The 27,102-nt window shown below is 39.4% G+C and overlaps 1 protein-coding gene across 6 annotated transcripts in view; it reads right to left on the reverse strand.

Annotated features, from left to right (window-relative positions):
• GABPB2 (GA binding protein transcription factor subunit beta 2) overlaps window positions 1-26,855 on the reverse strand; it is a 31,538-nt gene extending 4,683 nt beyond the window's left edge. For 2 of the 6 annotated variants that reach the window (XM_022564269.3, XM_022564268.3), the window contains exons 1-9: window positions 26,742-26,855; window positions 22,621-22,728; window positions 20,730-20,897; window positions 19,979-20,173; window positions 17,716-17,854; window positions 12,263-12,379; window positions 9,609-9,794; window positions 5,419-5,549; window positions 5,110-5,292 (exon numbers count right to left, since the gene is read on the reverse strand). In XM_022564269.3, the coding sequence (XP_022419977.1) occupies window positions 5,110-5,292; window positions 5,419-5,549; window positions 9,609-9,794; window positions 12,263-12,379; window positions 17,716-17,854; window positions 19,979-20,173; window positions 20,730-20,897; window positions 22,621-22,728 (1,227 nt within the window). In that variant the 5' untranslated portion in view covers window positions 26,742-26,855. Of the gene's footprint in view, window positions 1-188; window positions 5,293-5,418; window positions 5,550-9,608; window positions 9,795-12,262; window positions 12,380-17,715; window positions 17,855-19,978; window positions 20,174-20,729; window positions 20,898-22,620; window positions 22,788-26,741 lie in introns of those variants that run through there. The other 4 variants (XM_022564266.3, XM_022564267.3, XM_089915901.1 and 1 more) reach the window with 4 other exon arrangements.
• Between the last annotated feature and the right edge of the window lie 247 nt (window positions 26,856-27,102).

A 27,102-nucleotide genomic window follows, 5' to 3' on the forward strand; every position in this document is an offset into this window, starting at 1 on the left:
GCACCAAAGAGGGGAAAGAAGATGCTCCCCCCACCAAAACCACCCTCCCACTGCTCCACTCTCATTAGCTCAGTAGGACGGGGAAAACTTGCTCTTAAGGATTATCTGTGACCAGGCAGTAGATACAATTTTTGCCCAGGAGATGGAAAAAAAATTTCAATGACACCTGAAATGGTAAGACTTTGACATTTTAGTAAGAAACATTTTTTTATTTTAAATGATAGTACAAAAATTGTATATATAATATAGATCTGTATAGGTGTACATACACACAAATGCTCACACACACACACACACACACACAAACTTGCTCATCAGAATCAAACCCTATTTAATTAAAATCCTAAATAAAAAAGAGAATTATACTTAAGTTTTCTTAAAACATACTGTACATAAAGCTGTCAGACAACCCAAAAAACTGAAGATGTTTTGAGAAGAAGCTAGGCACCCCACCTACCCTTTCTCTGCTCCCCCCCAACACAAATGGCCTTGGCAGAAGGACAGTACACAGGGCAAAGCCAGAGAAGGGAGCTGCTGCTATCATTACTGTTGATAGAGCAAGATGCCTGAGACCAACTAGGAAGCACAGGATATAGGGTATGACCTAGATTAATTCTCAGAAACAAACCACTTAAGAATAAACAGAAAATATGTGGTAGGGAAGGAGGGGACAGAAGGAGGAAAGACAAGGCGCATAGATTAGAAATGACCTATTAATTAAATTCTAGTGCCTGGGAAAGACTCAGTGAGATAAGAACAATGGGGTCACAAAGGCAGAAGTAGTTAGAGGGGAAAGGGGAGGAGAGAGACAGGGAATCACAATTTCCTGCCATTAACAAGCCAAATTGCTATGTAGTAGTCTGGAGTCTAGGGATATCACCCCACCTCCTAATCTTAAGAGAGGCTTAAAAAAAAAAAAAAAAAAAAAAAAAAAAAAAAAGGCAGCACCAGAGGTTCAAAGCTACTTAATTTGAATTTACATCCTTCTTGCTCCTGGTCTCTTGTTAAATATACTGGCATAGGAAATAGAGTACTAACTCATAAGGGGAAAGTATCACATAAAGTGGAAATAGATAAGAGCCTAGAGCAGCACATAGGTGGTCTTAATATGTATTCCATTCTAAAGCTCCTTTTCTGGCCATACAGAGATGTCTATATAACAAGTAGAGAACAGGAGGCCATTCTCCAACAAATCTGGACAAAAACCGATTCCCACTCAATATTAAACTTCTGGGAATAGTTCACTACATGCCTCATGTCTTCTAGCTCTGAGGGTCTATAATGTTGTTTGTTAGGAAAAGAGCCACAGAAGCTTTCTCAAAATGATCATTCCTTAAAAGGCTGAGATGCCTAAACTGGGAAGCAGATGTATAGAATGTCTGCTCCTTCTGCCATGGAACTTTATCTAGGGTTTCTTTCCTTTTCAGAGGTGTAAGAAATTATACAAATGCCAGTCAAAACAGCTACCATAGGAGCTGAAAGGAGGTTTGCTCTGTGGAAAGGCAGCTCCATCTCTACCCCTGACCCTGCTCTGAATCTTTCAGTTTACCAATGTCATCACACTGTATGCTAAAGAAATCTCTGCAAAGCTAGGTACTAGCTCTCCCTAGGGCCTCACTCCTCAGGTTTCTCATTACTGCCAGTTGAGCATGCCTCAGAAAAAGGGCCAAAGTAATGCTTGCTTTTTCTTCCTCGGTGTCTTTACCCAATTGAAAGAAACCCTCTCTAATGTTTTTAATGAAATAAAAATATTTCCAGCTTTTACCAGGTACTTTAGAGTTGAACCTCAAATAAACAAAGAGAAAAGTGGGAAAATTCATATATGTTTATAAATGTACACAGTATATACGTGCAGCAAAGGGGTGTGAAAAATGCCCTGGTCACAAAATACCTAACTTCAACTGGAGAGCCCTCTGTTAAATTCATTTCTTTTACAGCAATATAAAGAAAGTCATTTTGCATGCCACAGATTTCTAATATTACTGAGCAGACACAAACATTTTAATAATGCAGTGCTAAGGCTGAAAAAGGGGGAGAGGCAAAGGCAAAAATTATGAAACACAGATCTGACAGAGAAAAAGAACATCTTTTAAGGTGCTGAGTTCAATATACAGAAAACCTAAAGCCAAGTTCTCCCATATTTCAATTAAGAGACCTCAACTCTGGCATTACAATTAAGGGATCCCACAGAGGTAGTGATAGGAAGGGAATGTACATTTATACATTTGTAAGTAACTTCCCTGAAGCCAGGAACAAGAACAGAAATATTAAGATTTATTTCTTTCTCCTTTTTAGGGGAAAGCTTAAAACCAAAATGTAAATGTAGGGTCTACTATTCCTATATTAATACTGATATTATTAAAGCAGCTTTATTTTAAAGTAGGCAATCATCCTAGGCTTCAGGTTTCTCCTGCTCAAGTACCATCTCTGAACCACTTGTCTGTTTGATTCTCTGTAATCCAACCTTACCAATAAGCCAGTTGGAATCCCCAAACCCAGAAGATCTAGGAACATTTTTCCAACTTCCATGGCTGACCCAGAAAAATATGCAAAATCATACAATGGTACGGCCATTCATGTCTTTCATATTTAATCTAACTACTTCAAGGGATCCTGACCTACCATTCTCTCTATGGCAATACAATTAGAGATCAAGCCCTATTTCCCTTCTCTGGGATGCTAAAAGGTCTATTCCAAGTAAATAAAAACAAATGCCCTTTTGCTACCTACACCTTTCTAGACATTTCCCTTCTCTCTCTCCCTATCCCAACCCCCCCTTTAACTCCCTATCTCAGAGAGCCCATCATCAAAAATGACTTGGGCTGTATTAGATATTTTACTGGGTGGGAATGATAGGCTCTTACAAAAACAGAATAATAAGAAACTCTAAACAGTTCCCCCAAACAGTAGGTACTCTGTATGCTCAGAAGAGAGTGTTGGATGGAAACTCCCCGCCCTCAATAAGAAGCTACCTCAGAGAGTGAGGTGGTTGGGCCTGCATATTTTCTACACAGTTAACCTCCACTCCCTGAACAGGAAAGAATAAAAGAAGGAATTAAAGTCAATGTATGCACCAAGAACACACACAAAACACATCTAAAATAACACTTGGTCCCTCTATAGTTAAGCTAAAGCTTTGAAATGGCACACAATAGCAGCTTATTGTTAGCACCTGATTCACAAAGGGACTCAGCAAAAGGAAAAATATTGCAAACAGAAATAGGACGACTTGACAGCAGATACCACAATTTTACCCTCTCCCTTACCTAGGCTGCTCTACTGCATTTCTCCATCATCCCCAACAGTGCAGACTAATCTCTGATCATCTGGGAAGTGCTTAGTACTTGGTCCATGGAGAAAACCTAGCTACGCTGGCCCGTAGCCAAGATTAATTTCAAAACTGATATTTTTGTCTATAAACCTCTAATAGCCAATTCTGTTTGTTAAATTTGGTTTGGGGGGTTATGTTTTCAGTCTATTTAAAGCCCCAAATGATTCTGCACCTCTGGAAAACTGCAGCAAATTACTTCACTAATCAAGGTAAACAGAACCATGTTAACTGTCACATTTTATTCCAAATTAAAAATGTATGTTTTCCCCATGATTGCTAATTAAGAAAACCATATTCTAAACAGTCATTCAAATGTTTACTTGGCACAGCTCCCTCTAGTTGCTTTTAATTTACAACAAAGCAAGCAAGCAAGTCCAGGATGATGACCTCTCCATAACCCCTCTCTCTCCATCCATATTCCCTTTTTTTAAAAAAACTCCAAGAAATCCCAGCAATGAAACACTTTCAAAAGTATATTGGCAAAGGGAGCAGGCATAGTGGGAGAGAAGAGAGTCAGGTGACGAAGCATCTGGTCAGAATCTTTGGTTCCTTACATTACGGCACTGGTAGTTCTCACTCCCTTTGCCAGCACACACTGAGCAACTATAAGGCACAAAAGCTCTGCACAAGGCCCGACCTTAAGGAAATAGAGCAATTTACTCAACCCAAATCAGATGGAGAAAGCTATACAACATCCTCAGCATTCATCTCTCCCCCTGTCTTTTCTTGCATATGAGAGGATACCATGTAAGTTCCACAGAAAGGCACACTGAGAAAACTCAACAAATTTTATAAAATTAAAAAGTTGATATTAAAGCTTGATATTACATAAATAAATGGTTGGAAGCAAGTTGTTCTGACAACAGACTACCCTCCTGATTGCGATTTCATAAAATCCAGCCAGAGCAAAGTTGGTATCTCAGGACCAGATTGTTTCCTAACCCCACGAGCCTCTTTCTGGCAACTTTCCAGCATTGTAGAGGCACAGCCTGGAGGATTTTGGATTTATATACACTTCTCTCCTTTCCAGTTTTTAAAAATTCTATTTCAGTTTCTTAAACTGGCATCTGAGCTATGGACACACAATGGATGCAAATTTAGTCAGGCAATCACACGTTTCTTTTCAGTGAAATTAACTCAGGATAGTGGGGAGTGCCTGCCTGCTCCTTTGGAAGTGGAATATATTTCTTTCTCTTCCCCAAAACTTGCATCTAATCCCTCCTTCCAATTAGGTTTCTCCTCTAACAGGTACACATCATAAATCTAAGGCAGTTTCAGGTCACTTGACGGTACAACTATAATATTAAAGGCTCTGGGTGTGTCCATATTAGGAATATTATTTTAAAATCTTTTGATAGAAAGTCAGTTATTTAAAAAACAATCAATCTGCAACATCCAGCATTCTTTTACCTCTATGCTTCAAGCAATGATGTGAGCTGAGAAATTTGGTCCTTATTCTTTTGGTCCCTCAAAAGACTTGTTCCCTAAATTTGGCTTTGAATTTTCCAGTTGCATAGAGAGCCTTCCTGAGCCCAAACTCTGTACCCTGCTATAGTTTTCTTCTTTAGGACATTCTTAATTTTTATACAATGTTTGTCCTTTGTATTTTCTTTTAAAAAGAGGAAAAAGATAGACACAGCACAAGCTGTGGCCCTTGCACATTAAGTTGAAACAGTTTCCATGGAAACTCCAGTATGAGGCTCTGTGGTCCCTACTGCCCCAGTCACTTCTGTCTCTCTCTCCTCCATCTCCCCCTCTGTAACTACTACAGCATCTACCTCAGCCACCTCTTCAACCATGGTGAAATCAACTCCATTGGGCTGTTGTCGGGCCATGGCCTCTAGCTTGAGGCGGTACTGTTCTGCCTCCTGCTCTTTCTTTAGGAGCTGGTGTCGGTATTCCTGGGCTCTTCGATTAGCCTCCTGGAGTTGCTGCTGAAGTAGCTCTCTTTCAGTGCCTTCCTGTAAAAGTAAATCGCCACAGGTAAGAATTCCTGAGAGTAGACAAAAAAGAAGGGTATGGGCCTTGAAAGTTCTGGCTTTTGAATCTTTGCCTTCTCTTCTCTCCACCACTGCTAAAAACATTACCTTGCTTTCCTCCACACTGTCTGTCATCTCTTCTATCCTTGGTTTCTTAGTCAGTGGCAATTTCTCTGCTTCTTCTGCCTCTTCTTCAATGACAGTCTCCTCTGCAACCTGACCAGCAGGTACAGTTAAAACTATAAGCCAAAGGACACCAATTGGAGGTGATGAATACATAGTAAAACAAAGAGACTTTGCTTACTTTGAATCAGACAATAAACTAAAATATAGGGCTTCCCTGGTGGCACAGTGGTTAAGAATCCACCTGCCAATGCAGGGGACACAGGTTCAAGCCCTGGTCTGGGAACATCTCACATGCCGTGGAGCAACTAAGCCCATGCTCCACAACTACTGAGCCTGCGCTCTAGAGCCTGTGAGCCACAACTACTGAAGCCCGTCCACCTAGAGCCCGTGCTCTGCCACAAGAGAAGCCACCGCAATGAGAAACCTGTGCACCGCAACGAAGAGTAACCCCTGCTCACCGCAACTAGAGAAAGCCCGCGCACAGCAATGAAGACCCAACGCAGCCAAAAAAAAAAAAAATCATCTAAACTGAAATATATTCTCTGATATCTCACTGTTCATATCTCTTTGGATTTTAGAATCAACAGGCAAGGCATGGCTTTACAGAGAGAAACCAAAAAGATTAGAGGCACTAAGAAGACCTCAGAAAGGAAGGGTGAAGATTTGCAGGTTTGGAAGCCATGCAGTTAAGACCCAACTCTGAGGCTTTTATATAGAAATGTCTGACTGTAGATCAGAAGCTGTGACCACTTAGCTTACAATTCTGCAGAAATAACTTATCTAAAGTAGGTCTGATATCTTAAATGAGAATTTTGAGAAACCCTTCATGAAAGCAGTTTGCCATTAGCTGTGTCTAATTTAACTATTTCTCTTCTCATAGATAAGTGAGAAAAGGGTCAACACACATATGCCCACAACACACATGATGCACTACACACCTATCCGAATGGCTAAAATTTAAAAAAAAATAGTGATAACACCAAACGCTGGCAAGAATGTGGGAAACTGGATTATTCATAAATTGCTGGTGGAAATGTAAAATGGTACAGTCACTGTAGAAAATAGTTTGGCAGTGTTTTACAAAAGTAAACATGCATTTACCATATGACCCGGAAATTTTACTTTTGGACATTAACCCCAGAAAATTGAAAACTTATGTTCCCATACAACCTGTACACGATTGATCATAACAGCTTTACTCAGATATAGCCAAAACCTGGAGACAGATTAAGTAGGTAAATTGTTAAACAAACTATGGTACATCTATACCATGGAATACTACTCAGCAATAAAAAGAAATGAACTATTGATACAAACATCAACTTGGATAGACCTTAAGGAAATTATGCTGAGAGAAAAAAGCCAATGTCAAAAGGCTATATACTGTATGATTCCATTTACATAACATTCTCGAAATGACAAAAATATAAAGATAGAGAACAGATGAATTAGTTAGTGGTTGCCAGTGGTTAGGAATGAGGTAGGAAGGGAAGTGGCTATAACACAAGGAATACAGAGTAGCAAAAGGAACCTTGGTGATGGAACTGTTTTGTATCTCAACTTTGGTGGTGCTGATGCATTAAATTGCATAGAACACAAACTCACAAATGAATGCATATAAAACTGGAAAAAATCTCAATAAGGTTGGTGGATTGTACCAATGTCAATTTCCTGTCTGTAATATTGTACTAGAGTTATAAAAAATGTTACCATTGGGGGAAACTGGGTGATAGGTATATGGGATCTTTCTGTATTATTTCTTACAACTATACATGAATGAATATATGATTATCTCAAAATAAAAAGTTAAAATTATACTTAGGTTTTAGGATGCATTGTGATTTTTGTTTAAAGCAGATTTACCTAGTTATTTGGTTTGGTTGATTTTAACATTAGCTTGTATTCCTTGAACACTCATCAACTGATAGCAGTAGAAAGCAGCTTGGATATCTGCTAAGTGGAAATGGAAATTCTGTCTGGGACTAAAAATTTCTTACAATTAATTCACAAAATTCCAGCTCTCCTTCTTTGGGCCTGGTCAAATGCATCTGTAAAAAGTAGTGTAGTGGACTTCCCAGGTGGCACAGTGGTTAAGAATCCGCCTGTCAAGGCAGGGGACACGGGTCTCAGCCCTGGTCAGGAACGATCCCAAATGCTGCGGAGCAACTAAGCCGGTGCACCACAACTACTGAGCCTGCACTCTAGAGCCCATGAGCTACAACTATTGAGCCCGTGCACCTAGAGCCCGTGCTCCGGGCTCAATGAGAAACCCTGCACACTGCAACAAAAAGTAGCCCCCGATAGGGCTTCCCTGGTGGTGCAGTGGTTGAGAGTCCACCTGCCGATGCAGGGGACACGGGTTCGTGCCCCGATCCGGGAAGATCCCACATGCCGCGGAGCGGCTAGGCCCGCGAGCCGTGGCCACTAAGCCTGCGCGTCTGGAGCCTGTGCTCCACAACAGGAGAGGCCACAACAGTGAAAGGCCCGCATACCGCAAAAAAAAAAAAAAAAGTAGCCCCCGCTAGCCGCAACTAGAGAAAGCCCTCATGCAGCAACAAAGACCCAACGCAGCCCCCAAAAAATAAACAAGTAAGTAATTTAAAAAAAAAAAATTTTTTTTTAAAGTAGTGTAGTTTATCTAGGCAAAACCTCAAATTTTATTTTTTTCCTTAAAACAACTTCGTTCTCATTTATTTAACTCCATTACAAGCAGAGGCTCTCACTTACTCAATGAGCCCCCCAAAACTTTAAATGATAATCATGTCCACAAAAATATCAGTGGTATATTTTCAAATAAGCTCCAAGAACTTATGATACCAAAGCCCAAATTATAAAGGTTTAATTTCTACTGTTTCTTCCCATACTGCAAAGATCCATCAATTCAAATAATTTGAAAATTATAAGATCCCCATAATTATTTAGGCCAGATCAAAATTTTGATGACACAAAAGGTAATTATACCAACCCTCCTTCTTCAACCTTCAGTATTTCTGAGAAATGAAGTTGTAACGATTAGTTTCTTTCTTTTTTCAAAAAAAATTTATTTATGTATTTTTAAAATATGTAATACATTCACATGGTTCAAAGCTATAAAAGCATATACATTGAAAAGCTTCCTATCCATCCCTAGCTACCCAGGTGCCCTGCTACAAGGGAACCAATGTTATCAATGTTATTTCTGAATGTTCTTCCAGAGATAGTCTAAGTCTATGGACATATTAGCAAATATACATATATCTCCCTTTTTTAAAAATACAAATGTAGCATACTCTACACACCCCTGCATCTTGCTCTTGTCACTTAATATATTTTGGAGATCAGACCATACTTGTATACAAGAATCTTCCTCATTGTTTTTTTTATAGCTGCATAGTATTCCATTGCATGGGTGGTGTGTATCATAATTTATTTATCCAGTTCCTTAATGACTTCTACTTAGGTTCTTTGTAATCTCTGATGATTACAAATAATGCTGTAATGAATAATTTAGTATATATGTCATTTCTGTGTGTGTGAATATAAATTCATAGAAAAATAACTTTTTAGCCAAAAGGTATATGCATCTTCAATACTGATACATATTGACAATTTGCCCTTCAGAGGATGCAGTAATTTACACTCTCACCAGTGATTTATAAGATTGCCTGTTTCCCCATACCCTTGACAATATAGTGCTTTAATGGTATCTTGCTGCAGTATTTATTTATATTTCTCTTGCATGAAAGAAGTAGGTTGAACGTATTTTCCTATTTTTTTCCTATTTTCCTATTTTCTTTTCTGTGAACTACTAGTTGACATTATTTGCTCTTTTTTCTACCAGATTATTGGTTTTACTCACAGATTTTATATATATGAGGAGAAATAGCCTTTGCCAGCCTGGCTTCTGTTTCTTTTCCTTTTTCAGAGCTTCTTTGTCCCATCTGGCATCTGGCTTTCTCCCATTCCCACTACTTGCCCTAATGCATTTTTTTGTTTTTTTTTTTTTGCCATACCACGTGGCCTGTGGGATCTTAGTTCCCCAACCAGGGATCGAACCCACGCCCCCTGCACTGGAAGTGCTGAGTCTTAACCACTGGACCGCCAGGGAAGTCCCCCTAATGCCTCATTTTTAGAGGTGTGTTGAGTGTCTAAAGTATCTTTTAATAAACAATTGTCTAAATGGGATAACTCACCTTGCTGTCCATCTTGCATAGTTACAATAAATGGCTGGCCAATGCCTCCAGTAGGGATTGCAGTTTGGATATTACCCAGAGGGACTCCATCAGTCACTATGGTGATGACCCTCTGGCCTCCACTCCCCACCACTTGCTGGATTGATGAGTCAACAGAATTTCCTTCTATGATTTCCTCTGAATTAGCTACAGATGACAAAAGGAAACATAACATTTCAGCTTTAAAAAAAATAGAAGTACAGTAATTTCAGCCCCCTTAAAACTGATAATATCAGGGATAGAAAAACTTGAAAAAAAAAGTTAGATTCAACACAGTTCACAAAAGCAAGCTCCTGTAAACAATGCTAAGTCAGAGGCGAAAAGAAAACAGGGAGGGCTTCCCTGGTGGCGTAGTGGTTAAGAATCCGCCTGCTAATGCAGGGGAGATGGATTCAAGCCTGGGAAGATCCCACATGCTGTGGAGCAACTAAGCCTGTGCACCACAACTACTGAGCCTGTGTGCCACAACTACTGAAGCCTGCGAGCCTAGAGCCCGTAGTCTGCAACAAGAAGCCACCGCAATGAGAAGCCCGTGCACCGCAATGAAAAGTAGCCCCCGCTCACCACAACTAGAGAAAGCCCACACACAGCAATGATAGACCCAACACAGCCGAAAATAAAATAAATAAAAGTAAATTAAAAAAAATTTTTTAAAAAGAAAGAAAACAGGGAATGCATTAGAACAGCACTTTCTAAAATGTCTTCAGGGACTTCCCTGGTGGTGCAGTGGTTAAGAATCCGCCTGCCAATGCAGGGAACACGGGTTCGAGCCCTGGTCCAGGAGGATCCCACATGCCACGGAGCAACTAAGCCTGTGTGCCACAACTACTGAGCCCACGTGCCACAACTACTGAAGCCCGCACGCCTAGAGCCCGTGCTCCGCAGCAAGAGAGGCCACCGCAGTAAGAAGCCCGTGCACCCCAACGAAGAGCAGCCCCTGCTCGCTGCAACTAGAGAAAGCCCGCGTGCAGCAACGAAGACCCAACGCAGCCAAAAATAAAAATAAATAAATAAAATGTCTTCATTGACATGTTAGCTTTCACTAAAGATAGGTTCTATGTACAAATACATTTTCAAAATGCTCGTTTAAATATGCTTAAATTTTTGTGTTTATTTTGTAGGAAGTATCAGAGACCCTAATAGACTAATGTGCATTGTGACTCTCTAATATAAAATAAGATATGCTGAGTTTCCCAAACATATTTGATCTCAGAACTCCTTTTTCAGAAAGCATCTTGAAAGTCTAAACAACTTTAGAGAGCTTAGAAAAATAACTATAGAGATCTATTTCTATAAGAAATAAAGGCATTTAATAGTGAATTAACAAAATAAAATGTCAAGAAGTCAAAACATTGAAGAAGTCTCATAGACAAAAATAGTAGATGGCTTCTCTCGTCTGACAGATCAACAATAACATTAACAGCAATGATACTATGTGCCAGGTACCTTTCTAAGAGCTTTACATGTATCATGTTGAATAAAGATTTTCAGTTTGGTTAGTCAGTATCCCCAATAACTATTAGGGGAAACAGCTCCTAACACTATGAAATTTCTATATCTAAAGAGTCACAAGTAGAACTTTGCAATAAGTGGGGTAGGGACTATCCATATGAGACACATTCAGGCAGTTCAGTGGAAATAGAGCATCCACACCTCTTAGAAACAAAGAACAGTTAAATGTTACAGCTGAAAGGACCCTGATAGGTAATCTAATCCAGACTGAGACCTGGAGAAGTTAAATGATTTATCCAACATCAAAGAACGAATCAAAAGAATAACAAGCACAAGTTTAATACATTGTTTTTTCCTCTGCCATGCTGTTAACTCATACACATCTGAGTAGAGATCTTTATGATTGTTGTCAGTTGGAAAAATAGGATTGGAGGAATGTTCTCAGCATCCAAGTGTCAACGGCAGAAAGAAATCAACAATCTGCTTTCATTTATGATGGAGCAGACTGCCAGAGGTTTCCAGAAAGATTCCTAAATGATTATTTAGCCCTACCTATGACTATTTGTCCCCTACCTATATGAAGCCTTAAGCCTTTTCCCTGTGGGTCACTAGCTCGGGCTAAGTGACCTGAAACCTTTCTGTTTTAAAATAAGAAGGGCACTACACAGAATGTATCTTCACAAATCCACTGGAAATGCCAAAATAACATCTCCAGTGAAAATAGAAGCAAGCCAACCTGAGGTACAAAGAATATAACAATGAGCCAGGTAGCAGTCCCATGTATTTTAATGTTTTAATACAAAATATTTAGGCTGCTATTTTGAATCATTCTATGATAGCATCAGACAAAGCATAACATAAGAGTATTTCCAAAACTCTGCTAATATAAGACTAAACATTTCAATATGATGCAACTGGAGTCAGGATAAACAAACCTGAAGCCGCAAAACTACAAAGGAATAACTTAGTCATTCTCTGATATTATTCGGCTGACTGATTATATCACTTAGCGATTTTTCTTTCTGATGCTCAATGACTCTACATCTCTTTATCCTAGCTGTCTCTAACCATAATTCTTTAACATTTCATGCAAATTAAATCTGCTGGAGATTCAAAAGCAAAAGAAGAAATGGTGATTCACCCAGCAGATATCCCTTACCTACCTGTGGCTCTGTGTGAGTTGCAGAGGGGGGCTGATGCCTCAGCAAGAGCTGCAAGGGTGGCCAGCACTGAGGTGGTAGAATTTGAGAAGTGTACTGTTGAGGAGGCATGGGGGTCACCTATTTCGGTAAAAAAGGCAAATGAGGTCCAGCGGAGAGAATAAATTGAGATGAACTAAAAATGGCTTATTAAATCAAAACCTCAGCTTTTCACTCTAATGTGCTTAATCTTGCTCTCTAATACAAACTTACAAAAACCAATTATCATGGTGTTAAAACTCTTAAGGTTTCAAGCCTTCTCTTTAAAGTGGATTAAGGTAATATGCTTGGTATAGGGCCACACTACATTCCCTTCATTTGATCATTCCCTTGGCATTGCCAATGCTGAGCATCAGTAGCTAACAGACCAAGAGTGCCACCCACTCGCTAGGCTGGCTATGCAGAGCTCTCCTTGGCACCAGGCAGTAAGGGTACAAAGCATGCCTCACCCCAAACTAAGCAGTGTTGAGGGAATCGGCCCCTCCTGGGCTTTATTCAACCATGCTACTTCTATTCATCAGCTAGAGAGGTGAGAAGACTAGGATTGACCTCAAGTGCAAGGACATTAAAAACCTGAAGTTTCACATATTGAATGTCAAAGGCTAAACAATTACCTACTTTACCTACTTTAGTTAAGTCATGATGTGCTTTTCAAAAACAATTTGTTCATAGTCTTTTTCTCTTGTATCTGTGTGATATCCTTACAGCTAAGTTCCAAGAGGGAACTGTATTAGATCTGGCAATAGGCACTCCTAACTTTATGAACTGAAAGTATTACTCAACAGTTTTGCATAAATCAAACTTTTATAACATGAATTTCATTTCCCTCTTTCACTATAATTTCAGAGATACTTATTGTACCAGTTGTGAATTAATTGCTTCTTGGCTGCAAATCCACCCTTCTTTGCCGTATCTTGTGATACTGAAGCTGGACCCCATAAATATTTCTTGTCATCTGGCATGAGATTAAGTTTTGTCATACAGAAGTAGTGGCTGCTCCCCTTACTGGCTATTCTCCTCTCCTCATAGTAGTTACTCCATTGTTACTAAAAAGTGTTTATAAATTAAGTTTATAAGCTTATAAATTATATACTTATAATATATATATTTTATTATATATGTATAATAAAATAGATATATTTATTTTATATGTACAATAAAATTACGTATAATAAAACTACACCATATGTAGCTTTGTCACCTGACTGAAATGTGACTGATACACTTCTTTTCTTTTTTTTTTTTGCGGTATGCAGGCCTCTCACTGTTGCGGCCTCTCCTGTTGCGGAGCACAGACTCCAGACGCACAGGCTCAGTGGCCATGGCTCACGGGCCCAGCCGCTCTGCGGCATGTGGGATCTTCCCGGACCGGGACACGAACCCATGTCCCCTGCATCGGCAGACTCTCAACCACTGCGCCACCAGGGAAGCCCTATTTTCTTTTTAAATGCGCTCTTTTTTTTTCTTAATTTCATTTATTTTATTTTTGGCTGCATTGGGTCTTCATTGCTGCACGCGGGCTTTCTCTAGTTGTGGCAAATGGGGGTTACACTTTGTTGTGGTGCACAGGCTTCTCATTGTGGTGGCTTCTCTTGATGCGGAGCATGGGCTCTAGGTGTGCAGGCTTCAGTAGTTGTGACACGCGGGCTCAGTAGTTGTGGCTCGAGGCCTCTAGAGCGCAGGCTCAGTAGTTGTGGCTCATGGGCTTAGGTGTTCGGCGGCATGTGGGATCTTCCTGGATCTGGGTTTGAACCCATGTCCCCTGCATTGGCAGGCGGATACCTAACCACTGCGCCACCAGGGAAGCCCTAAATGTACTCTTAAGTTCTCCTACTACTATGCTTAAAAAAAGTCAATTATCTATAAAGTACTTAAAAAAACCTTAAAGTCCTTTTCTGATATGATTAATCTAGTTAGTTTAACTGGTTTATAAATTTAAATTTCAGAAGATTTTTCCATAAAAAGGTGGATTACTTGTATAATACACATAGCTGCAAACTATCTTAATCAAAACTTTTGGGTGATGACTGTGGGAGTGAAGATAAGGGTAGAGAGAGTAATAATATCCTTATTTTAATTTCTCATGAAATACTCAGGGAACCATATGGTCTGAGTAGAACACAGTGCTTGACCTCTAGAAAGGAGCCTGTGTCTATCTAATGACTTCAGTAAGAGCAAGATTCAGCTATAGCCTATACCCTAATTTTCCTGCTTAGTTCATGTTTTTCTTATCACTCAGACTATCGTACCAAGTGCTGACATAAAACTCACAGATGAAACAAACAAGGAATAAGCAATTTTTAGATATATGCCTCATGGAGGTTGGAATATATGTGACAGTAAGTCACTAACAATAAAAAAAAGAGGCTGTTATTATTTTACCACAGTTAAAACACACACATACACACACATACACACACACAAGCAAGGCTGTTACAATTAAAGTTCTAGGACAAACATCAGGTAGGCCACCAAGCTAAAGGAGAATACCTGGGTAGAACTGCTTCATGAGAAAGGCATTATATACTTCTTAGCATAAAACGATTCCAACCTAAGGGTGCTCTCCCTTTGATTCAAACATAATGACTCACCCAACTTCCCCTCAATAGCAAAATGAAGAACATATGTGACAAATTAGGTTTAGTATTCTGACATATACAGTTGAAACTGAAGAGATGATGCAAATTACCTCTTTAGACTTATCCCAGGGAGTTCTAGGAAAATAAAGTACTTTATTGTTAAATAATGTTAATTCCTTCATTCTCTTTAATATAAGACCCCACATCAAATAAAGTGAAATGTGCATGGTTGCTGTTGTTTTTGGAAGGGAAATGGCATTGTTAGTGACAACTTTTTACCTATTCAGAATGTGGCTTATATAAATAAATAAGCTCTTCAGACCAGGATTTAGGGTAGTGTGCTATGGTTGGCTAGGCAACCTCAGAAAACTAGATCCAGAAAAATTAAGTAACTTGCCCAGGGTCATGCAGCTAGTAAATGTCAGAGCCCAGATTAGAACCTAATTATTAGATTCCAAAGCCTGTACCCTTTATGAACCAATATAAGGCAATTTATATTTGACTTTGGAGTGCATCTTATGATTCTACAGAAACAGGAAATTCATCTTCATAACTTTGTTTTGCTCTGATTAATGTTTAAATTAGTCTGCCTTCCCAAATCACTGCAGTTTGATGGTGGCACTGATGACTGATATCTTTAAGTCACAAATGGAAAATTGAAAGCAAACTTTATAATCTGGATTTTGGTATCAAAAATATCCACCAAGGACCTTCCTGGCAGTCCAGTGGTTAAGACTCCGGGCTTCCAATGCAGGAGGCATGGGTTCAATCCCTGGTCGGGGAACTAAGATCCCACATGGTGTGGGGCGTAGCAAAAAAAAAAAAAATCCACCAAAATGATAATCCTATGATACTTTCAGTTAATTCTTTTTTTTTTTTAAGGTCTTTTCAGTTAATTCTTAAAAATATTACTGGATGATGGGAAACAAGAGGCCTACCCCACCATTCAGGAAAAGAAAATCCTTTAACCCAGTTCAATAACACAACCTGAATTTGTCTTATAACTTTTCCCTTTCTTTTATCTGCACTGATTAAGCATCAGATAGGCCAATTCCCTAAAGGGGAATAGCTAGGTAGAACTGCTTCAAGAGTAAGATGACACTGGAGAGATCAGCTCTAATTATGTGACGGTTTAGCAATTTCAATTCGCCGTTGTCAACATACAGAAGAGAGAAAGAAGAGTAGGTTTGCCAAAAGCAACACGACAAGCATGATATAGGTCCATGGGAATCAAGACTAAGAATCTCTATTCTGAATGTCTTCAACTTTGCTTATCATTCCAGATAAGAATCTGCAGAATTTCAGTAGTTAGACTAAAGACTTAACTCTAGCTCTTTTTATTCAATACGTGTCTGTGAACATATAACTTTATTGGCTTCTAAAAACTTTTGGATTAAAAAAGCACTTGTTCTAATCAGTGAGGCCTGAACCACAACAAATCCAAATGGCTGTGAATATTCTGATTAACAGTGATTTTAAACAACAGTTGATAGTTTATAAAATGAAGGTCACTACTGCCCCCTTGTGGGCATGATGGACTCAACCTTCACTGAGAAGTTATATTTCCACTTAACATTAGCTATTATTGAAGCCCTGCTATAAAATGGGTACTGAAATACAAAATCTAAGTCTCACAACAACATCATAAAGTAGATTATTATATCCCAATTTTATATATGAGTACAGAAGGCTTAGAGAAGTAATTTTTCCAAGGTCAAGCATCTTAGCCAAGTAATAAATCAGTATTTGAATGCAAAATTCTATGTATAGTGTGTTCTTTCTATTTTACAATGCCTCTCAATAATAATACCTCATTCAAGATCTTCCTTTGATATTTTACAAACTTAATTATGAATACAGTTGTGTATTTTTAAATGAAAGTAGAAACAGAAAAAGAAACCAAGAGTCAGTAGGAAAATTTATTTAAATGAGGACACAAGTTCCTTCATTGTAAAACAAGTATTTGTAAGGAGATGTTGAAGATAAACTCAATTTGCTCCTTTTTATTTTTATTTAAAAAAACTTTTTATTAGAGTATAGCTGATTTATAATGTTGTTTTAGTTTCTGCTGTACAGCAAAGTGGATTTGCTCCTTTTTAGACAGATATTTTTGTTAAAAACATACAAGTCTCAAAAGATCAACACCAAGTGCTTTTCTTTGCTATTTTGTTGTTATATATGTTCTCAAGAACAAATCAAGACTCTTACACTTTAGTCAAATAATCACATGTACCTCTTATATATCAGCATTCCAACAACCATTTATGTTTATTCTGCTTTGTTACTGCCTTAGACTATAAATATTTAACTATTTTCCTTAGCAGTACCATATTAAAGCACCCGTATATTTTCATTTAGGGGTCAGACATAACCCTTCAACAGATTAATCTATAGAATATTTTACTTTTAACACAGTAAACACTTATGTACAATCCCAATGTATGATTTTCCCTTCCCTTAGAAAGAATAAGTGCATTAGTTTTTTTTTTAGATGTACGTGGGCCTCTCACTGTTGTGGCCTCTCCCGTTGCGGAGCACAGGCTCCGGACGAGCAGGCTCAGCGGCCACGGCTCATGGGCCCAGCCGCTCCGCGGCACGTGGGATCCTCCCGGACCGGGGCACGAACCCGCGTCCCCTGCATCGGCAGGCGGACTCTCAACCACCGTGCCACCAGGGAAGCCCAGTGCATTAGCTTTTAAATCTATTATAAATCTTCCATTTGAGGAACGTTTTAATAAAGGAGTGGGTATCAGACAGGGTACCTATTCATCTCATAAGAAAACCAGTAATTCTGTTCATTTTAAGTCTAAGATAAAGGTCACATTATCAGAACATTACCTGAGGTTGTTTTGGTGCTGGCTGAAGAAACAAGGCTTGCGAGGCTGACAACTTCTCCTGACGTGAAGATGAATGGGGTACCCATAGTCACAGGGTTGGCTCTCTCAGGATTAGCATTCACCTGATTCTGCATTGCTTCCTATAAAACAATGCAAGATATTTCAAAGTCAGAACACTTACTAACCAGCCTTAGTTATACAGTTACTGAACAGCCCCCCTACAATGCTCTGTCAAGCAGAACTATTTCCGGAGCACAATGTCCCAGGGACCTCACAGTTCTCATTAAGACGACTGTTTTTTCTCAAACCAGGGCAACAGAGACATTAGATTGCTTTCCCAAGCTTATCTCTACTTTAGAAAAAAAAAAAAAAGGCGTTATTATTTGCAAAAACTTCTAGACAATTCACTTAACCTCTCTGGATATTGGTTTTTAATTTGAAAAATAAAGGGGGTGGCCTAAAAAGTAATTTCCAGCACTAATATTCTATGATCAATTATGTACAAGACAATGTGTTAGCTGGAGATCCCTGCAGAGAATCTACAGAGAACAATAGTCTCCAGAGTTTTGTCCAACTACTTATTCCATTCTGCCATTGAAGAAATCCCTAAGAGAATATATAACAAGCAAATAAATGAGTGCCGGATTTTAAAGTCTAGTTCCATATGCTGCACTTCTGCTTCTAGAGATATCTGCACAATTTCGGTATAAAGATGCTTATCTTTATTTTATTTTTTTACTTTCATAAGCAGTTTTCTACAAACATGATCACTACTAAAAAAAAGTCAAATTATAAAAGGGCTCTAAACAAGGAATTGAAAGTTGAAGAGAATAACCAGTCTATAGGGAACCATATGTCAGAAAAAACCAACCAACCACTGATAATACAGTAGAAATGGTTATTTTTTTTACATATAATTATCCCCTTGCTAAGAGCTTCAATTGAAACAGATTATCCATTCTCTGATTACTGTAAAATTCCTTCTTTACCCTCCATTATCACTTCCTTAATTCAAGCCTTCATTGGCTCTTGCCTGGCCTAATGAAGGTCTTCAGCATTAAGTGTCTTCTCTCTCAAGTCTGTACCACACTCCAAACAATCATTGTTTTAAAAAATCTTATCGTATCAATTCTCTACTTAAAAGCTTCTATTGGATCCCCCTTGCCCACAAAATAGTCCATACTCTTTTTTTTTTTGCGGTACGCTGGCCTCTCACTGTTGTGGCCTCTCCTGTTGAGGTCCAGACATGCAGGCTCAGCGGCCATGGCTCACAGGCCCAACTGCTCCGCGGCACGTGAGATCTTCCCGGACTGGGGCACGAACCCGCGTCCCCTACATTGGCAGGCAGACTCTCAACCACTGCGCCACCAGGGAAGCCCAGTAGCCCATGCTCTTTTGCATGCCATCTAACAACCCTATGTTCAGAACTCAGCCTCTCAAGCCTTAGCTCCTGCCACTCCCAAACTCTGCTTCTCTTGCCCAATCTCTGGTCACAGAACTACTTACTCTTTCCTGAATATTCCATGTCCTTTCCCACCTCTGTCTTTGATTTGCTTTTTCTAGCCTAGAATATCATCTTCTCACACCTCTGCCTACTACTCCTTCAAAACTCAGTTCAGAGCCTACATATACTTTAATCCTTGCCTTAAGCATTATCAATACTCCCTCCTGTAATACTTACTAGGTATATGTTTACCACCATAGTACTGTAATGCTTTATATCTTGTCTTTATCTTCATCATACTGTAAACACTCCAAGGACAGGGCTATGTCCTACTAATCTTTGTATCTCTCATCCTGTTATTTCCTGATATATCAGTGCTGGCTTAGGAAATCAATGGATGATATCATCACAGCTGATTTTTAATTCTGAGATGGCTTCCTTATGACTCTATATGCTTTAGAGCTATGTACTATCTCACAAGAGCTGATGTATATTCATAAAACATAAAGAGGTTTTTAATATTATCCCAAGTCAAGTTTAATTAGAAAGGGAAATTTTCATGGAGAAAAAACATTCTAAAGCCAAATAAAAACTTATTTTTGTACTGGCCACAACATTGTTCTTCAATCACCATGAATAATTCAGGGCTTTATAGAATATTATTATTTTTTTAAAGATACTAATGACACTGAGTCACAAGATTGAGACATAATGGAAGTATTACTTTGATAAGATAGAGAAAATTCAGTTTTGATTCAGCTCCTACAAAAAATCCTTAACTTCAACTGAAGTATACTGTGGTGTATAAAAAGAACAGGACCTGAAGGATGACCAGAATCTCAGCATTGTTTTTCTCCAGGGCTATGTCAAAGGCAGATTTATCAAACTTGCTGAAAGCATGGACATCAGCTCCATATTTGATAAGTAGCTCTACAACATCTCGATGGTGGTGCTCTGTGGCCCAGTGCAAAGCTGTCATCTTCAGCATGTCCTTGGCATTCACATCTGCACCATTCTGTCATAGAAAAGTAATTTTTTTCAAAGAGACACTGGTTACAGTAGCACAGGTACAATATCCCATCACCATATACAGAGGATTTCCATAGAGATTACACATATTCAAATTTAGAAATGTTTAAGAAATATCAAAGGGAAAAACATGTCTCCTGAATTCAAATTCTCCTGAATGCTGATAGACACAATGCCTTAAATGAGAGGACCTTTTAAGGACATAGTTGGAAATTATAACAGATGGGAGAGGAAGGGGAAAAGAACAGATTTTTGTTGCATTTATTAACAGAGAGCTGAGTGCCTGAAAAAATAGGCATAAGATCAGAGAACACCTGCAGAAGAAAAATGAAGAAAGACCAATAAAGTCTGTTTAGACTTTAAAAACTTAGAAATAAAATCCTCATAGCCATGATGACTCTTGAAAGAGATGCAATTCAATGCTATAAACTGTCCTAAACTTAATCTTTCCCAACCTAGTTTCCTACCACCTGTTGAAGTAAAAAAACAGGGAGGTATTTGTCTTTTTTACAATATAGACCCCCTCACTCTTCTTGCTTTACCCTAACAAGTAGTTCCACGATGTGTGCATGTCCATCAGCTGCAGCCATGTGCAAGGGGGTCCTGTCCACTTTGGTCCGGGCATCCCTGCTAACGCCTGCTCGAAGGAGCACTTCTGCTGTGGAATAATGACCATACTGGGCTGCAAGGTGGAGGGGTGATGTTCCAAGCTGTGGGAAAATAATACTCATTTAATATCAACTGTGTGCAGAGTCCTAAATCATTACTGGAGGGATACAAATGAACAACAGGTGACGCCTAGGTTCCTGTCCTTGGAGAGAGAATCTGGCTGGACAGATAAGCTGAAGAAATTATTTCATTAAAATTAATACACTAATGGACAAATAAATATACAACCAATTAAAGAAGCGCTAAGTATAATGGATTTAAGTCAGGTAGACTTACCAGGTAAAATTCCATAAAGGGTATGATTTTAAATAGGGCTTAGAAGAAGGTTTAAAAAAAATGGATAGAAAAGAGCATTCTGAGTTAGGGATAAAGGGAAGGGATAGGCAAGTTCAAAACAATTCTAGGAAAAGGGCAGAGACTAGAAAGTTACATGTGAAATTTAGGGTACAAATTTAATTGGTTGAAATAGAAGTTTGTTACCACAGTAAAGCAAAGCAAAAATACTGATGAGATGAAGTGCCCCCCCACACCCCGCAGAAAAAAATAGCAATGGTGTGTCAATAGCAATAAGCAAGTCTGTATCATCTCAAAGTAAGTCTTGTTACTAATCACAGTTATCTATCAGCAACCATTTTGGCCAGAGATCTATTCCTTTTTCGTGTTATGCTCTCTATTTTAAAACCTATTTCGTTTATTCTTTGCTTTTCATATATTCACTCTCTTTACCTGATTGGATTTAATTCACATTGCTCTTTTCAGGCCTATTTATAGAAATGCTAATCTCATGGGTTTCCTTTCTTCCTTTTTGTGAAGTGCTAAGAAACTGCTGGCCTCTAAAGTTATGAATTAATCACCCCAGAACAGAGGACAGTGCTTATTGAATTGTTAAAATTAGGCAATGCTTACAAAATCTATGAATACTAAGCAAACCCATGTTATAACCGGGACCTGGACCTTCTGACACTCTGCTCTCCAAGTTGACTGTCTGAACTCATGAAATTACACCTTTCTCTTTAATGTTTTTTAACAGTGGTAAAGGAAACAAAATGGTTAGGCTATTCCTTATTAATGAGGACATTTTAGAGAAAAGGAAACAAGGAGTTTCATTAGTTTAGAAATGCACTCAGTACACTGATTTTGTTTAATTTCTAGCTAATTACAGCCTATAACCCAAGTACACTCCAGGGAGGAAGTAAACCTTTAGAAAATACTCTAAAAATTAAAACATTATAGGGCTTCCCTGGTGGTGCAGTGGTTAAGAATCCACCTGCCAATGCAGGGGAAACAGGTTCAATCCCTGGTCCGGGAAGATCCCACATGCCGCGGAGCAACTAAGTCCGTGGGCCACAACTACTAGAGCCCACGCAACTAGAGCCCATGCTCCGCAACAAGAGAAGCCACCGCAATGAGAAGCCTGCGTACCACAACAAAGAGTAGCCCCCGCTCTCTGCAACTAGAGAAAGACCGCGAGCAGCAACGAAGACCCAATGCAGCCAAAAATAAATAAAAATTAAAAAAAAAAACATTATAGAAAATCACAAGTATATAGTATCTTACAATTACCACCCATATATCCGCAGGAGATTCTTTCAATTTGGAAACTAAAAGAAAAGGAAAACCACATATTCAGATAAGGCAAAGAAAATGAAATGCTTGTAAGGAGACTGAGGCAGAAAGAGAATGAAGAAAAATCAGTACAGACTGTTTAGCCTTTATGAAAAAGGTTGGTAACAGCGCACGCTGGGAATAATTAAGAGAGCTTACCCAGTCTGTGGTGAATGGGGCACCATTTGCCATCAATGTTCTCACTTCATCATCTTGGCCTTTTCTTGCTGCTTCTAGCAACCTCTTCCCCAAGTCCACCAAAGACATCTTTATGCATAGGAACACAAATTTTTGGGAAGCTGTCACTCAAACACAAGGAAAGCTGCCTGTAAAATGTTTTTAGAAGACCTCTTGTATATATGTAAGATACTTCTCAAGCAGACTATCTGATAAGGCACTTCTTTTCTACTTCATCTAACACAGTCAGATATTTGGGAAGTTTCTGGCCCTAAACCATAGTTCCCTCACCTTCAATCTCCAGAAAAATACTTTGGAAATATGTGAAACACATTACTGCCTTTCTAGCTTAAGGAATCAATAAAACAGCATTTCACCCCTTTGAAACAACCATGGGTAGAAATAGTACATTACAACAAAAAATGAATAGATAAACCAAGGATACTGAGACTCAGGTACATGGCAGACACTTTTTCAAAAATGAACAGAGACGTCACTGCACCTGTTGAAGGTGTCTCAGCAACACCTAGAGTTTTTTTTTAAACAAAGTCATCAGCTTGGCCAGATTACATACTTTGTTTAAAAGTATAGTTATGTCTAAAATCATTACAGTTTTTCACTTAATAATTTGGGCATTATTAAATCTTTGTGAAAGCTCATAGTAAAAAAAGCATCTGAGTAGGAAAGATTTTTTATTCCCTGTAAAAGGCATATAGCCAACTCTCAGTTATTTAGGGTAAAAGAAAAAACAAAACTGTTGCTAAACACATGAAATCAAAGGTAATAAATGGTGGAGATTAAGTCTGAAGAGCATGCAAAATGGTCATTTAAATGGGTGGTTACTGGGACTTCCCTGGTGGCACAATGGTTAAGAATCTGCCTGCCAATGCAGGGGACACTGGTTTGATCCCTGGTCCAGGAAGGTCCCACATGCCGCGGAGCAACTAAGCCCGTGTGCCACAACTACTGAGCCTGCGCTCTAGAGCCCATGAGCCACAACTACCGAAGCCCGTGCACCTAGAGCTCGTGCTCCGCAACAAGAGAAGCCACGGCAATGAGAAGCCCACCCACTGCAACGAAGAGTAGCCCCTGCTCGCTGCAAATAGAGAAAGCCCGTGGGCAGCAACGAAGACCCACTGCAGCGCCCCCCCCCAAATGATGGTTACTGTAAATTAGAAACTGGCCTGGGTATAAAGGATACCCAGGATAGTGAGAAGTTCCTATATTCAATGCAGAATTGTCTGAATGGTATATAATCACCACTCACTACAAATCTTCCAACCAACGGGGAAACAGCTATTCTTGATAAATTTAATTTTTATTATGTTTCCTTTCAACTTGTACTGCTTTGTCCATATTGTAAAAAGTAATTTCTCATTTTAAAAAATGAACAAAGAGAGTCTGCCATTTCAAGGAAGACAATCGGCAGTATTTACTGCCAATTATCAATTATAATTTCAGCTTCCATGCAAAAAACAGAATTTTGGGAATATCCACCTCCATGAGCTGATAGCTTACTATAAACTTTTCTCATAAAAGTAGTGGTGATACTAATGAATGTGATTTTTAAATATTGTATAAAATGCATCAACATTTGGAGGATGGGAATTATTTGGTGAACCAGTATTTTTCAAATGACCAATGCATGTTACAAAATCGGTAAAAAGATTCATTCAAAGTGAAAGCAGATCAATGGGTTTTAAGGTAATCAAGTATAAAACATTCATTGACATGGTTTCAGATTCCTCATTGCAACTAACTTTTAAGAAATTGCCACTTGTTGTAACATCAAAGAAGAATATCCACAATTACCTGAACAAGCTATTAAAATACTCCTCCTTTCTCCAAGTACATATTGCAAAAGATTGAATGTAGAATAGATATGAAAATAAGAAATACATATGAAAATTATTAAGCCAGAAGTTAAAGAGATTTGCAAAAATATAAAACAATGCCATTCTTTTTTGTTTTTGGCCGTGCTTGTGGGATCTTAGTTCCCCCCGGCCAGGGATTGAACCCAGTCAGTGAAAGCACCAAGTCCTAACCACTGGACTGCCAGGTAATTCCCAAACAATGTCATTCTTCTCACGATTTCTTTAACTTGGAAGTTATTTACTTTCATAAAATTTTGTTATTTATGTTAACATGTAATGGATTTATTATTGTATTTTAATTAACATTTAACAATTAGTTTCAAAACAGTAAATAGCAATAGATACAGCAGATTGGAGTCCTTAATAATTTTTAAGAATATTAAAACCTGAAAACCAAAAATTTTGAGAATCATCTAGCCACTATGTGATTTAGATTTATTTTATTTAATATTCCAATCTATATCATAGAATATTGTGCTCAAACATGGGTATCCAGGAGACCACGAGGGGAGATTGTTCAACATGAATATATAGTCTAGGCCCTGTGACTGGACTGGAGCAGAGGATGAATTTTAATAGTGTGAAAGTCTATAATCTGATCTAAGTTTTTACGACTTAAGAAAATGTAACAGAAAAAATGATAGCATACCCTTCTTACAGAAAACTTATATTTGCATTCCTCCATGGTTATCTTTCTTTTAAAATATCAAACCTGCCTTTCAATTTAGTTATTACTATTTATTTATTTATTTATGGCTGTGTTGGGTCTTCGTTGCTGTACGCGGGCTTTCTCTAGTCGCGGCGAGCGGGGGCTACTCTTCCTTGCAGTGCTCGGGTTTCTCACTGCAGTGGCTTCTCTTGTTGTGGAGCACGGGCTCTAGGCACGCGGGCTCAGTAGCTGTGGCTTGCGGGCTCTAGAGTGCAGGCTCAGTAGTTGTGGCACACCGGCTTAGTTGCTCCGCGGCATGTGGGATCTTCCCGGGCCAGGGTTCGAAACCCGTGTCCCGTGCACTGGCAGGTGGATTCTTAACCACTGCTCCACCAGGGAAGTCCCTACTAATAGTTTTTGGTTTTGGCTGCACCCATGCCCGCCGTTGTGGAAGCGCAGTCTTAACCACTGGACTGCCAGGAAGTCCCAACTAATAGTTTAAAACAAAAACAAACATTGTTAATCAACTATACTCCAATATAAAATAAAAAGTTAAAAAAAAAGAAAAAAACAAAAAATAAACTGATAGAAACAGTGAAAAAAATAAGAACAAAATTTTAGGTGGTTTATTAGCAGAAATGACTCTCACATTTTCTCAAATTATACTATATATAAAAAGTGTATCACCAAGACCCAAACACCTCTACTGGGAATTCCCTGGCGGTCCAGTGGTTAGGACTTGGTGCTTTCACTGCCGGGGCCAGGGTTCAATCCCTGGCTGGGGAACTAAGATCCCACCAGCGCACAAAGCGTGGCCAAAAAAAAAAAAAAAAAAAAAGGAAAGTCATAGAATGTCCTTTTCCCGAGATGTTTTAAAAAGAGAGATGAGAGAGGAAAGTCCTCCTGGGAAGGGGGAGTAGAATAAGATGATGTCAAGTGGCTCAAGGAATTCTGTGAGAATAGGAGAAAGCTAACGGGAAGGAGAAATGGAAGCGAAGAATCCATGATCTGACGACATTTTTTTTCTTTTTCTATTGCACACGTCCCCACTGGCCCGCCAGCTGTACAAACAACTGTGCAAGAACTGGAGGCGGGGCCCTTACTGCTCTTGCTCAGATTACTGAGCTCACTAATAATCTTTAGGCTATTACTGGGGTCAGAGAATTAGGGTCTCCGTTTTCTCCTGTATCACAACTCCTCCCGTGCCTCACAGCGATGTTCTGTCTTTCTGGAAGAAGGAGCAGGGAGCCACAGCCTCAGCCTAGGGGGCAGCCCCCGGTCCGGGCTCCGCGCTGCCCCCTAGTGGTCACCTCTGTGGCCTTGGCTTCCCTCGGTCCAGCTCCCCAGCCCCAGATCTTACACCCACCCCATTCTTCACCTCCTCCCAGTCCCCTCCCCTTCCTCCCGGCAGCATCCCCTTCCTCTCCTTCCCCCAGCCGCCCCGGCTCTGGTGAAGGGGCACCGCTCCGTCTGCACCCAGAAGTCCGGGGCTGGGCTGAGAAGCGGTGCAACTTTTACAAGGCAGCCTCCCTCCCAGCCGTGACACCCCCCGATTCCACGCATCTCTTCTTCCCCCTCACCTCCTCGTCCGGGACGTTGCCGGCTGTGTTTTCACCGAGCCCGCCAGTTTGGTCCTGTTTCCTTCTCTAGTTAAGACTCCCTGTCACTGACGGTTACTTTTTGACCTTTTCACATATGCATATTTTGGGGGCCTTTAACCCCCCCCTCGCGGAGAAATGGAGGCAGCAAAATGGCGGACCCGGAAGTGAATACGGAGAATATAATTTCTGGCGGAGGAATCTATGAAGAAAAAATGATTAGAAAAGCCACATTTGCATTCAAGCAGAAGGGTGATGTACCCCAGAACCTCATTTTCTATTCCCGGAAGGGCTTTGAGGTAAAATAGTGTGTATCCGAGACATTTTAGACAGGACTATTTAG

The sequence above is a fragment of the Delphinapterus leucas genome, chromosome 1, assembly GCF_059928025.1.
Source record: "Delphinapterus leucas isolate spDelLeu-1000000601 "Yukka" chromosome 1, BTC_Dleu_Yukka2, whole genome shotgun sequence".
Classification (NCBI taxonomy): Eukaryota; Metazoa; Chordata; class Mammalia; order Artiodactyla; family Monodontidae; genus Delphinapterus; species Delphinapterus leucas.